A 13,779-nucleotide genomic window follows, 5' to 3' on the forward strand; every position below is an offset into this window, starting at 1 on the left:
ACCTATTACCCCTACCCCTACCATTACCGTGGACTAGCTTATTTACCCGCAACCCTTGCATATTTGACACCACCCCTGGGTCATGGGGTGGCGCGCCGCTTCGGGGTGACGACCTAGCAACCCTTGCACATTTTTCACTACACCCGGGTCTAAGAAGTGCAGCGCGTCGCTGAGTAGGGAACGCCCATGTCATAAAATGTCGCTGAGTAGAAAACGCCCCCACGATATTCCTCCTTTGTCCGAGCTTGGAACCGGCTGTAAGTGCCACCAAGTGACCCTCACAGGCAGAGTTGCATTCTAATAGTCTTCTACAAATAATAAAACAAAATGGGAAGAATCTGCTAATGAATATACAATTCAAAACTTAAATATAGAAAGTGATAGGTTATTCATAAATGGTATTATTCACTCATATTCTTAGCACAATATTCTATCAATAGATATCCATGAACAATTGATACAAAGTTTCCATCAGAGTAAAATAACTGTAAGATCCACAAAGAAAAATCAATCTTTTTTCCAACAATCACTCCTAAAGCTTACATAAGAAGACCTCTAATAATTATGGTCCAAGGGGTACATCGGCTTCAGGTGATGAATCTAAAAGGAAAATAGTCAGAACAATATTTTGGCTTCAACTCCTGAATACAATGGTTCTGAATATGCAGATACTTTGGAGATGCACAGTTCTAGCACTTAAGTGGTGAATACGAAGTGCCCAAAGAATTCGAGCATGTGTTATTAGTCCTACAATTGATGCTTCCGAAGATGTAAACTATGAAGAAGCCTTCTACAAAGGTTTGTTAGAATTGGATGTCAAGCAATTATGTTAAAGGTGATGGATGCCAGTTTTTGCATTCATAGTTTCGTGGGGATTGGTTCTCAATGTTGACACAGCTCAAGGGGCATACTAAGGTAACCATTTGTGGGATTGCTCTTCCCTCTGGATCAGATAAGCTTTACTCAGCCAGCAATGATGGAATGGTGAATGTTTGGGACTGTCATACTGGTCGGCCCACAAAGACAGTAAATCTTGGTCAAAAAATTGGATGTTTAATTAGTGAAGGATCGTGGATATTTGTTGGCTAGTATTACTGCCAATTTCCACATTGAAAGAATTCACCATCCATCACCATTGAAAACAGTCCACCAAGTCCTGTCTCGATTCTCCAGACTTCATCCTTCTCTTCAAATCTAAACAAAAGTAGGGATAAATTATTCAAAACATGTACCTAAAAATCAATGATATATATGTGTGTGTCTATTCACAGGTTTAAGTTAATATACTCACAATGGGAGGTCAAATAGAAACATCAATGCACAAGCACAAAACTGGGGATTTTTTCTTGACTATATATTCCATAAAAAGCAATGGCACCTGTAACAAAGAATAACAGCTTTCAGTATATGAAAGTCGCAACTCCCTTCATACTGGAGCAAAAAAAAAACCGAAAGAAGAACGAACATATATATAAACAAGTAATTGCAGTATAAGACAGAACTGAAAACCTAATTAAAAATTGGAGCATATGTTTCCTCCAAATGAAGCTACACATAATAACATGCCAAACTTGGTAATCTATATAGCAAGCATATATAAACACTAGAGACCACATTGCATAAGACAATCTCAAGGATAGGGCAATGCATATACATGCCATGTACAAAGAAATTATGCTGAGAAAAAAATTAGCAACAGATATACAACAAGGCAGAATTGGAAATAAATAAGCGGCTTACATGTTCTACAAAATGAGTATCTACAACTTCAAGAAGGAATTAATAAACAAATAAAAGGTGATAATATCAGATATCAAACCCAAAGAAAGAGCTAGTAATTAAAAACTCCAAATCATGTCTTACCCTTATTAGCACCAAACCCGAGTAGGTCGACACGACCCACTTATGACCTGCCAACCCATTTTGATACCCCTAGTATAACCTCTTCCTTCCCACAGTTAAACATGTTAAAGCAACAGTATGACATTTCAAAGATGCAACCACGTTAAAAGGCTTCAGGTTGTCATTTCTGCCCTCCCATGCGAATATGGAACCATCCTGCAAAAGAAAGAAAAAATGATGTGAATACTTGCTGTGATAAAGATAATCGTACAAAATAAAGATACATAAAATAACAATTATATTGGTAAATGCGGGCAAGTTCTAAAAACCATCATTCGAATATTATCTTTCCCTACACTTATAAATGATGAAACTTCAATTTTACATAAATTAATAAATGAACCTTAAAAATTTAAGATCAAAAAATAAAACTAGTCCAGCTAAATGAAGGAAACGAAGTCATCTATAAACTAACCTTAATAGAATCTAGAAAGCCAACAAATATCCACGAGCCTTCACCAATTAAACATCCAATTTTTTCACCAAGATTTATCGTCTTTGTGGGCTGACCAGTATGAGAATCCCAAACATGCACCATTCCATCATTGCTGCGTGAGTAAGGCTTATCTAATCTAGAGGGAAGAGCAATCCCACAGATAGCCTAGCATACAGAACCACATAAATGAAATTTAGCTAATAACAAAGCAACTTCTCAGCAAAAAGGGAAGACTATTAAAGAAATAAAAGAAACAAATGACCACAATGGTTACCTTAGTATGCCCCTTGAGCTGTACCAACAATGAGAACCAATCCCCACAAAAACCATGAACACAAAACTGGCATCCATCACCTGTAACACAATCGTCTGACATCCAATTCTAACAAGCCTTAGTAGAAGGCTTCTTCATAGTTTTATCTTCAGAAGCATCAATTGCGGGAATAATAGAACCCAAATTCTTTGGGCACTTTGTATTCAACACCTCGTACCAGAACTGTGGATCTCCAAAGTACTGGTATATTCAGAACCATAACATTCAAGAGTTGAGGCCAAAATATTGTTCCGACTATGCGCTTCTTAGGTGAATCACGTGAAGCCAATGAACCCCTTGGACCATAGTTAGAGGCCTTCCTTGTTTTTCCTCCAGTAAATGATTGATTGGTTAGAAGTTATTCTGTAAACATTTGAAGTGGAAGTTGGTGATCCCCTGTGTAAGAAATTATAAAAAATTCAACATATTATAAAAAATAAAATAGTAACCATGTTTAACTTTAAATAATAGTCTAAAAATGCAATTTTAATGTCTAAACAGAAATTATATCAATTTATCAACCAAGCACTCAAGTTAAAATTCAAATCTAATGCAATCCTAATAAAACTAATTGACAAAGCAATAGAAAGAGTCTCCTAGTTTTCTTCAATATCTTTTTAATTAGGCCAGCATCGGTTTTTACTCCATTTAGAACAGAGAAAGAAAGAAAGACAAGAGTTGGCAGAAGGGAAGAGAAGGGAGGGTCTGATGAAAGAAAAAGAGAAGGAAAGAAGAGAGTTTGGAATTTGTAGTCTCCTAATTGCAAAGTAATAGAAAGAGTCTCCTAGTTTTCTTCAATATCTTTTTAATTAGACCAGCATCAGTTTTTACTCCATTTAAAAGTTTAAACACAGTTTTGTTTTTAATGGAGTATATTAATCGCCAGAATCGGCTGATTCAGCGAATTCACCACAGACTCGCGTGAATCATGTCCGATTCAGGTATGATTTCAAATCATACCATAAGTACGACTCGAAATCATACAGAACCGACTGGAATCATATGATTCTAACAACAGTGCACCAAAGAACATGATTGCAACTAAAACCCAGAACGGAATCGTAGAAATCATGACAAGAAAAAAAAAAGGCCTAATGCTCCTCCAGCCCCCTTAACTTGTTCAAATTGGTCATTTTACCCCTCCAACTCCGTAGAAATGATATTTCCCACCCAGTTAACTTGTCCAAATTAGTCATTTTACCCCTCCTCAACTCATCGAATGTCCTATTTACCCCCTTAACTCGATTAAAGTGGTATTTCTTACCCCTTTATAGTGCAAAATTAATAACACTTATTCAAATGAGTTTGAAAATATATATTTTTAATATCAACTTTTTTATTTTGTTTTAATTTGATAATTATATTGATCTTTCATGTGTTTATTATAATAATATTGTATTACAATAATTAGATAATCAAAATTTAACTAGCAAAAAAAGTTGAAAAGAGAAAGAATGAATAAAAGATACAAATAATAAGAACATTTTTTTTTAATAAAAAAACAAGAACATTAATATAAACAAGTTAAAGACATTATATGCAGAAAAAAGGTACCAAAATAGGCCTATGATTTTGGGGAAGTATCAATTTAGGTTCCACGTACAAAATAGCACCAATATAGGTTTAACGTTTAAAAAATGTATCAATTTAGGCCTCGATGACGGGTTGTAAGGGGTGAGAAATACCACTTTTATGGAGTTAAGAGGGTAAATAGGACATTCTATGAGTTGGGGAGGGGGTGAGAAATACCACTTTTATGGAGTTAAGGGGATAAATAGGATATTCTATAAGTTGGGGGGGATAAATGGACAAGTTGAGAGGGTGAGAAATACCACTTTTATGGAGTTCAGGGGTAAATAGGACATTCGATAAGTTGAGGGGTAAAATGACCAATTTGGACAAGTTAAAGGGGCTGGAGGAGTATTAGGCCAAAAAAGAACTTGTCTCTTTTTCTTATTTTTCCTTACAATCAATTTGCATATTGCATAGTATGAGAATTGAATATTTAATATTGTATAAAAAATTCATAATCATTTTTTATTTAAAAGAAAATTCTAAACACCTCAGTTTTAGATGCACTTCTCTCTCATTTTTTCCTCTAAAACAATTCATCTATTCTGGAATTCAATTAAATCATAAAAAGGCAGCGAATGCAGCCACCAAGCTAAGCTTGTCAATGAAGTTGCAATTTTTACAAATCAATTTCCTCCACTCAACGATAATAACAAGGCATGATATGCTTCCTTGAGAAATAAGCTGGTAAGTAGTTCCTTTTGGCCTTTTTATAGACCACGCAAGCCCTCTTGTTCCTACTTAACGAACCCGATTGAGTCGCCCGCTACCTATGCAATTGTTGCAATGTGCAAAAGAACACAAAACTCAACACTAGTTATTCATAACTATTTTCCTCATTCAGAAGTGGAGGAAGTTTTATTTCAGACTGAATGATGAGAAGAAGTTTAAAGAGGCAAATAGAACTTTGAATGGTAAACAATATAATCACAGTACAGACAAAAAACAAAGGGGTAAATTACACCCATGGCCCCTCAACTTTGGCCATTCTTTATGGCCACATAACTTCAAAACTGAACATAAAAGTCCTGGAACTATGCCCATTTGCCCATTACCAACATAAGACTTCCTTAACCTTTGACTATTCCAATAACAGGTAACTCTCATTGTAGAGCTTATAGAAAATAATATTCTAACCAACTTTAGGCGTTGTTTGGATAGGACTTCGGAGAGGGAAATCAATTGTTTAGAGAGAGAAAACAGAGGGATATGGACAATCGAAAAACGTGTTTCTATGGGAAATGTGGTCCTAAAATAACCTTACTACATCAACCCTCGAAACCAAGTTTACCCTAATCCCGAAAATAAAGCAATCTAACATATTTAGTTTACTCGGTGATTTGGAAAATCGAAAAACGTGGTTCCATGGGAAATGTGGTCCTAAAATAACCTTACTACATCAACCCTCAAAACTAACTTTACCCTAATCCCGAAAGTAAATCTAACATATTTAGTTTGAATCACACACATAATTGGGTCATTCAATAGGGGCTTAATGTGTTAAAACTAATTCATAAAGGGCTTAATGTATCCATTTAAAAGATAAGGAGCTCAAATATCCGTTTTGCCAAAAACAAATGAAAGTGTATATGTTACAAAAAAACAACTATAATACCCTTCAGAAAAAAAGAGGATATATTGCAATATATGATTAAAAATAAGGACTTAATCGTTCATATAAATTTGACATAGGACTTATGCCGATTCAAGCATCATGCATCCGGAATAATAAAAGATCGACTAAAATGGACCTAGAAGAGCAACATTGTTGGGTGAAATTACGCTACCTTAAATTATTCTCGCACATCCCATGGCTTTCAACATATAAAGGGGACACCCTCTTCAAGAACCGAAACCCTCTTCAAGATCCATTTTCTGTAAAGGGCAAGTGTAAGAAAATAATTCTATAAAATATGATCAAAATTTTCACCAACTTGAGACAGAGGATATAGAAACAGACTATTTAGGAGTCACAAAAGGCTAACCTGTGCTTCCAGAAGCTGCATTTTTAGAGTCTGAAAAGGGAACATTTTGAATTGCCTTTGGGGATAATGAACCTGCATACATTACGCAAGCCATGTAAGTGTACTAAAAGTATGGTTCTGAATCCAAAAGTCAATAAACATGAGAAATTCATCTCAAAATATTCATATAAATTACTTACCACGAGATAGTCATCTGTATTAAAAGACAAGTAGAGTAACTCTGCTGCATCAAAGACGAGAACATTGCCTTCAATTTGAAGGATATCCAAGGCTTTACATCTTCTTCAATAGAGTTGTAGGTAATTTTCGGATAATCAAAATCCTATTAATTATTGAAATTCTCCGTCAAAAACCCTAAAACTAAAAGTAAGCGATAGAAAACCTAAAAGAACCCTGCGAATTATAATCGGCATACGTATCTGAATTCCACATAGTCAACAACCATCGAAATCCATAATACAATTACCCGATAACTCGCATTTTCCGATTACCAATCCTTAATACGAAAGCATCTAAAAGGGAAACCCTAAAAATCCACCACAGCATATCAAGCAAAGCGGACTTCATAATCATAGACACCGATTCCTTGACAATCATAACATCTTGGTAATCCATTAACGGCTGATGGATGATTGTTAAGAAACTCTAAAAGATTTGGAAATAAAAGAAGAAAACCAAAAGCATGAAGCTGACAAAGAATCTCAAATCTTGAAAAACTCTGATTCGAGGAGCCGATCGCAATAGATTAGAGAGATGCCTGTGAGTCGCAATTTAGAATTCGCGACTAGGTCTCTAATAATATCTATCACTCCATTTTACTACTCCCTCATGTGCTTATATAAATCATTCTATAAAATGATTTTGTTTTCAATTATAAATCATCTTAGGTCCTTTGGGAATTAGCTGTTAGAGGTTAGTTGTTAGCTGATTGCATTTGCTATTAGCTGTAAGTTGATTACATTAGCTGATTTGACTAACTGATTTGATGAACTGTTTGTGTTGACCTGTTTGGTAAAAATTAGTTGATTGATAATAGCGGTTTGTGCAAAAAGACGAATAAGGGCATTAATTTTGGTGCAGTAGAAGAGGTAGTCTATCTATTAGGGTTAAAGAAGTCCATTAATTTTAATATTCCAAAACGCTAATTGAAAAAGCTCCTTTTAAGAGCTTTTTCTAAATTAGCGTTTTCATCCCAAAACTCTCTCTCAAACCTCTCTCCACCAAACACTCCAATTAGCGGTTTCAGTGGTCAAACCTCTAAAGTTGGTCAAAACCGCTCTTTTTATCCCAAAACGCTCTTTGCCAAACAGGGCCTTAGTTTTTTTTTTTTTTTTGAAAGAATAAATCATCTTAGTTCTTCAATATAAATTTATTACTTCGACCCTTAATTTATATATAAATCCTAAAATGACTTATAGAAAGAAATTTAAATAGATTTAATTTACTTCCACATCGTGGTTCATAGCCATGTGCTTTAATTCTCTATGTTACAGGTTCCACCCCATCTCCATAGAAGACGGATCTGTTCTCGAGGAGTACTCAAAGAAATAACATTTCCTCTCCCCAGCCGTTTCGGACTAAGAAGATGTGAAAGCGTCTCTCTCTATAAGAACAATGTGTTCGTGGAGTGTGAGAAAATGATTTCATAATTGGAACATTTTTTTTTCTTTATATTTCATATTGAAAAAGTAATAAGAATGAGGAGTGTTAACCTTTTTATCATGACGTCGAGCTATTTTTTCGCAGGACCTCCCCTCATCGCAGTAGAGTTTAACCACCAAAATCGGGATGGATTGGTGTAGTTCCTTTACGCCTACGTAAATTCCTTTTTAGAAATAGCTCACTCTAGCCCTTATATAGACCAATTAAATGGGCATATCAATAAGGCAGTACAAAGAACTCTTTTGGATTCCACGGTTACCAACATGAACGAAGCTGGAAGAATATATCGGCAAATTTAAATTTTCAAAAGTTGAAAAGATTAAAATTAACTTAAAAACTACTTGAAATATTGTACTAAATTTTCAAAACATAAAAAATAGAATAAATTATATATAAAAGTATAGATTAAATTTAGAGAAAATTACAGAAATAAATCATGTGATTTGGACTATTTCTGTTAGCAAAAACATTCTAAACTAACTAACGGTGTTAAAAAAATCAAAATGGCATTCAAAGTCAAAAGTCAATGGTATTTTTATTTTTATATTTATTTATTTTATAATTTCATTTTTAATAATCTTCTTAGCTCATATACCTCGTTTATTTCTCCCCAGTCTATCTCTCTCTCAAATGGCAAAATACATAGGTTCCTTGGTTTTCAATTATCAATCACAATCAGATCACAAACATTCTAAATTATTGCTTCGCCAAAATCGACGGCAATTGGGGATGGAGATGGAGTCTAGGAGGAGCAATTATCCCTGCTCTAATAATCACCATTGGATCATTAGTCCTTCCGGACACAGCAAACTCCATGATAGAATGTGGTGATCGTGAAAAGGCCAAAACCCAATTGAGAAGAGTTCGTGGAGTCAATGATGTTGATGAAGAATTTGATGATCTAGTTATGGCTAGTGAAGAATCCATGAAAGTAGAACATCCATGGAGAAACTTATTGCAGAGGAAATACATACCTCATTTAACAATGACTATCACGTTGATCACTCCCCAAGGGCTCGGACCTCCTCCTTGTTTCCCCTTCTCTTTTTTGCTTTCTTCTCTATATTTTTTTAGGAAACGGCTGAGCTTGCCTCTTTCGGTTAACTTTTCCAGCTCTATGATGAGCTGACTACAATCTTCTATCTTATGTTCTTCGCTTTTGTGGAAGTGACAGTACTTCTATTACTCCGACCCTTTTTTAGTTTTAGAGGATACTCAATTTGCATCTTATTATCTTTGATCCAAAAGAGCATCTCCTTTCGGGAAGCGTTAAAGGATAGTTGTGTTTTATCTCTTTGCTCCCAAGGTTTGTTGGTGCTTCGGTCTCTTCTGTCTTTATCTTGGGAAGTCTTGTCACCTCCGGGTGTGGACTCCTTTCTTAATAAAGGGTTCGGCTTGTGCTCGTCCCATCTTGTATAACTTCGGGCCCTCTTCATAAGGTCTTGAAAGTCCTTTAGCGAGCTGTTATGATGCTTTGTTGTAGGGCTCTGCTTCGGCAGTTACTTGTCATGGCGTCAATAGCTCCTCGAACGCTGAATTCTTTGACCTTAATGGCTAGCGCCTGAAATTCTTTGATAAATTAGGCTAGCCTTCAGCCTGAATAGTTCGATTGAGATCTTGCATAGTTTTCCTTTCGGGAATCAAAGTGAAAAAGTGATCTACAAACGACTTGGCCATTTGGTTAAAGTCGTAAACTGATTCGGGCTTGCTCATACCAAAAGGCTGCTGATTCCTTTAGGGTTGTAAGGAAAGGACGGCACAACACTACGTCTGTGGTCGTGGTTGCTTGAATGAGCGTTCGAAAATTCTTAACATGGGTAACTGGATCGCCCACTCCTCCATATTGGCCGAAAGTTGGTATTCGGAAATCCAATGGCATTGGTTGCCTCTGGATTTCCCTAGATAAAGGTGTGCAAGTATGCGAAAAACCTGAATGTGCATCCATTGAGTTATTTCTTTTCAGCGTATCTTTTCTGAGGAGTTCTAATACATCCTCTTTGCTAAGGAGTGTGGCTTCCTTTGGCTTTGGCTTCTCTGTCTCTGGGCGATTATGCCGATGGCCGGGATATTTGGATGGGGAACGATTTCTCCTATAGGCTCGGAATCGATCATTCTCCTTGGTCTTTTCTAGTTTTCATGGGGGGGTTCTTGATCAGGAATATCTCCTTGTTGGTGATACGCTTTGGGAGCTGCCTGAACGGTCTTATTGTGAAGGTCCTCCTTCTCCTTTCTCAACTGTCGTTGGAGAACGATCATCTCCCGTTGATGGGTTGCTTTCGCTTCATCCATCTCTTTTTGCATGGCGATCATATTTTGGCCAAATCTCCAAGAAACCTCATTTGCCAACAACTAGTATTGAGGATCCAGTTGGAGTGGTTATTGAACATCTTCTTCGTTGTTTCCATGAACTTTTAACTGAATTTGATGGGATGTAGCCATGACTTGATATTTTGAATAATTGCGGCAGATTGTTTGAATCCACACTCACCACACCAATGATAACTTATTACATGATCCTGCTTACATGTCAAGGTGGAAACTATGATCCGACGTCGTAATAGTCCTATAAAACCGTAAATAGCTCAGACGGGGCCAGAATCCGGCGAACCCGCTCTAATGCCTAAGTCAAATTGGGATTTAGGACCAAATAAGAGGGTAAGAATATGTTTTGAAATAGTAGTTAACATACCAAACCTTACGGTTGTACCTGTCTATTTATAGTGCTCGATTAGTTTAAGGTTGTCACCTTATTAGGAATCCTTGTGAGTTTAGGATTTTTATTTCCTTGAGGATTCCGAATTTTGAAAGGAATCCTTTGTCTCATAGGATTTCGGAAGTTTCTCCTTGCGATTGGACCTAAAGCCATGTGTATTGGCTATTGATGGCTAATCATTGGGCTTGGACCACTGTCCAATTATGGGTTTTGACATCAGTCTTTTATGCAGCCTTTTATCCAAAAAGGGAGTGATCATGATGTCATCAACATAATGTCATTTTGCATGATATCAAGAGGTATATAAGAAAAGTGATGTGTAAAAGTTTAAGTTTATACTATATATTAAGGAAACATTACACAACTGGGTCAAATGGGAGGCTCATTTATATATTTAGACCAATTACCCAAGTCATTACCTATCTAGACTATTTATTTGTGACTTTCCCAAAATGCTCTTCATATATATAAGCACTTAGAAATTTCTTACTCTTTCTTCTTTCTCTCTTCGTTTCTTTCTTAGTTTGCGAACTTGGCATTCCATTTTTAATTATCGACTCATATATACGTAAAATTTTTCTTCTTGCGAACTTGGCACTCCGTTTTTTATTATTTTGTACGTTTTTCCAGGATAATACTTTCAGTACATGATTTTACTTTGCATTTTTCGCAAACTGCAAAGTCTGCGAAGGTAAATACTACTTTGCAGAATAACTTTTTCTTCGCAGTTTTCACAAACTGTGAAGCAAAATCATGTATTGAAGTACTATTTACCTTCGCATGTTTCGCAGTTCGCGAAAAATGCGAAGTGGTATATAACATTAAAATCATAACATTATCAAAATCATAACAACAAGATTGCAACAATAATTATAACATTCAAATCATAACCATTATCAAAATTTACAACAAGATTGCAACAATAATTCAAACTCTAAACCCTAACAATGTGCTTCCAGAACAAAAAGAATATCAAAATGTTATGGAAGCACACTTTCTCCCTAGTGTACTTCCAAGACATTTGGAAGAGAGTGTGCTTCCAGAACATTTGCTAAGAAGTTCAGAAGCAAATGTGTAACACTCTGGTCCAATACCATGTAGATATTGTCCGCTCTGGCCCAATTCCAACACATTGGGCCTCACGGCTTTAAAACGCGTCTACATGTATTGGATTCACATCTTACTAATAAGCCCCAATCACTCCCTCTCCATTTCCGATGTGGGATTCATTCTTGCCCCCATCGCCATCCCTTAGGGCCGCTCCTTGCTTAGGCCTTCTTACCCCGGCGCCACCCACTCCGGACCGGGTCGTTACAAAATGGAACTAGAACATTTGGTGAAGTTCAGAAGCAAAAGGAACTGGAACATTTGGTTTTCACCATCTTCATCACATCCCAATCAACCCTCAATGTGATTGATGCCTTTGTATTCAAGATAAACGGATCACTGTGATTGATGCCTTTGTATTCAACCTTTATAAAAAAATCAAGTCATTTTTAGGGAAATAATGAAAGAAACACTTCGCAGAGAGCGAATCTGCGAAGCAAAAAACAACTGAAAAATGATGATTTGTGCTTCACAGAAAGCGAATCTGCGAAGTCTGTGAAGAAAAATACACCTGAAAAATGATGATTTTGCTTTGCAGGCTTCGCAAAATGTGAAACAAAATCATTCTGCGAAGCCATTTTATGAAGAAAATATTACTTTAGATGATGATTTTGCTTTGCAGAATTCACAAAACGTGACACAAACTCATTTTGCGAAACCATTTTTTGGAAAAAGATGAAAATGAAACAGGAGAAATACAGTAAATACTACCTTATTTCTGCCTTTTGTCATTGAAATTGACAATAAACATATGATAAACACATAAAAACGTCGAATAGCGATACTTTCTATTCGCACAAGAAGAAACAAACCAAGAGACGAAGAAGAAACAGGAAGATGAAGAACCATGTCTTCACAAAAATAGGGAGACAAAGAGAGGAAGAAGAGACAGGATGATGAAAAAATGGAGATGATTCGCACAATATAAAAGAAGGGGAAGATAAAACGACAGACATAAAAGGGAAGATGAGACGATGAAACTGATAGAAAAAAAATGAAAAAGACGAAAGATTTGGAGTATTTTGAAAAAATCACAAATATATAGTCTAGATATATAATGACTTGAATAATTAATCTAAATATGTAAATAGACCTTCAATTTACCCCAATTTTATAATTTTTCCATATATTAATTATACTTTTTTTTTTAACTATGTAAACCTTTAAACTGAACTGTCTTTTTGGAAGAAGTAAAATTTTTAAACACAACATTAATCATTAATCTATTCAATTTTAAGAATTAAACTCATACCCCCATAATATAAGAGAATTGAAGAATTAATATTGCATAAAGAAATTTAAAAACTTTGCTAATTTAACAGAAAATTCTAAATACTTACACTTTTTTTTATCAAGCTAAGGAGACAACGACAGCCATCGAAAGGAAAGTAGGGTGCCCAAAAGAGGATAATAACACTAATGATCCTTTAACTATCACAAAAAGTAAAAATATAATAAATCTTAGGGTTAAGGTGCAAAAATACCCCTAACGTTTTGGATCAGGAGCAATTTTACCCTTAACGTCTAAAATGGTGCAATTTTATCTCTAATGTTGGAAGCCAAGAGCAATTTTACCCCTAACGTTAATAAATTGGTTCAATTTGAGAAATAATTCATCAAACTGTTTCTCGGTCATGAATCTTGTCATTTACACTTCACACATGCGTTATTTTATCAGTAACAAATCACAAACATATGTTGGGATGTGAAAAAAATAAGAAAAAAATATTAAAAATATACTGTCTTTTGTACGAATTAGATAAAAAAAATCAAAAAATTCACCGAATTTATAAATATTAATCTCTAATTTTATTATTAAATTAAAAAAAAACATTATATCCCTTTTTTTTAGAACAAATTGATATGCAATCGGTGCAAAATAAAGAAAAAAATGACTGTATTTTATAATAATGTTTGAAATTGATTCAATTTATCAACGTTAGGGGTAAAATTGCTCTTGGCTACAAATATTAGGGGTAAAATTGCACCATTTTGGACGTTAGGGATAAAATTACTCCTGATCCAAAACGTTAGGGATATTTTTGCACCTTAACCCTAAATCTTAAATCCTTATTCAGAAAGACATAAC

At 35.3% G+C, this 13,779-nt stretch overlaps 1 protein-coding gene across 1 annotated transcript; it reads right to left on the minus strand.

Moving 5' to 3' along the window:
- Positions 1-351: 351 nt before the first annotated feature.
- Positions 352-7,029, minus strand: LOC136205352 (zinc finger CCCH domain-containing protein 48-like). Its single transcript, XM_065995897.1, has 8 exons — positions 6,388-7,029; positions 6,209-6,280; positions 6,011-6,098; positions 2,613-3,047; positions 2,318-2,503; positions 1,864-2,058; positions 1,292-1,378; positions 352-1,194 (listed from the first exon to the last, which is right to left on the minus strand). Exons 4-6 carry the CDS (start codon positions 2,712-2,714, stop codon positions 1,933-1,935), a joined length of 414 nt encoding a protein of 137 aa, XP_065851969.1. The 5' UTR covers positions 2,715-3,047; positions 6,011-6,098; positions 6,209-6,280; positions 6,388-7,029; the 3' UTR covers positions 352-1,194; positions 1,292-1,378; positions 1,864-1,932.
- Between the last annotated feature and the right edge of the window lie 6,750 nt (positions 7,030-13,779).

The sequence above is a fragment of the Euphorbia lathyris genome, chromosome 9 (genome assembly GCF_963576675.1).
Source record: "Euphorbia lathyris chromosome 9, ddEupLath1.1, whole genome shotgun sequence".
Lineage (NCBI taxonomy): Eukaryota > Viridiplantae > Streptophyta > Magnoliopsida > Malpighiales > Euphorbiaceae > Euphorbia > Euphorbia lathyris.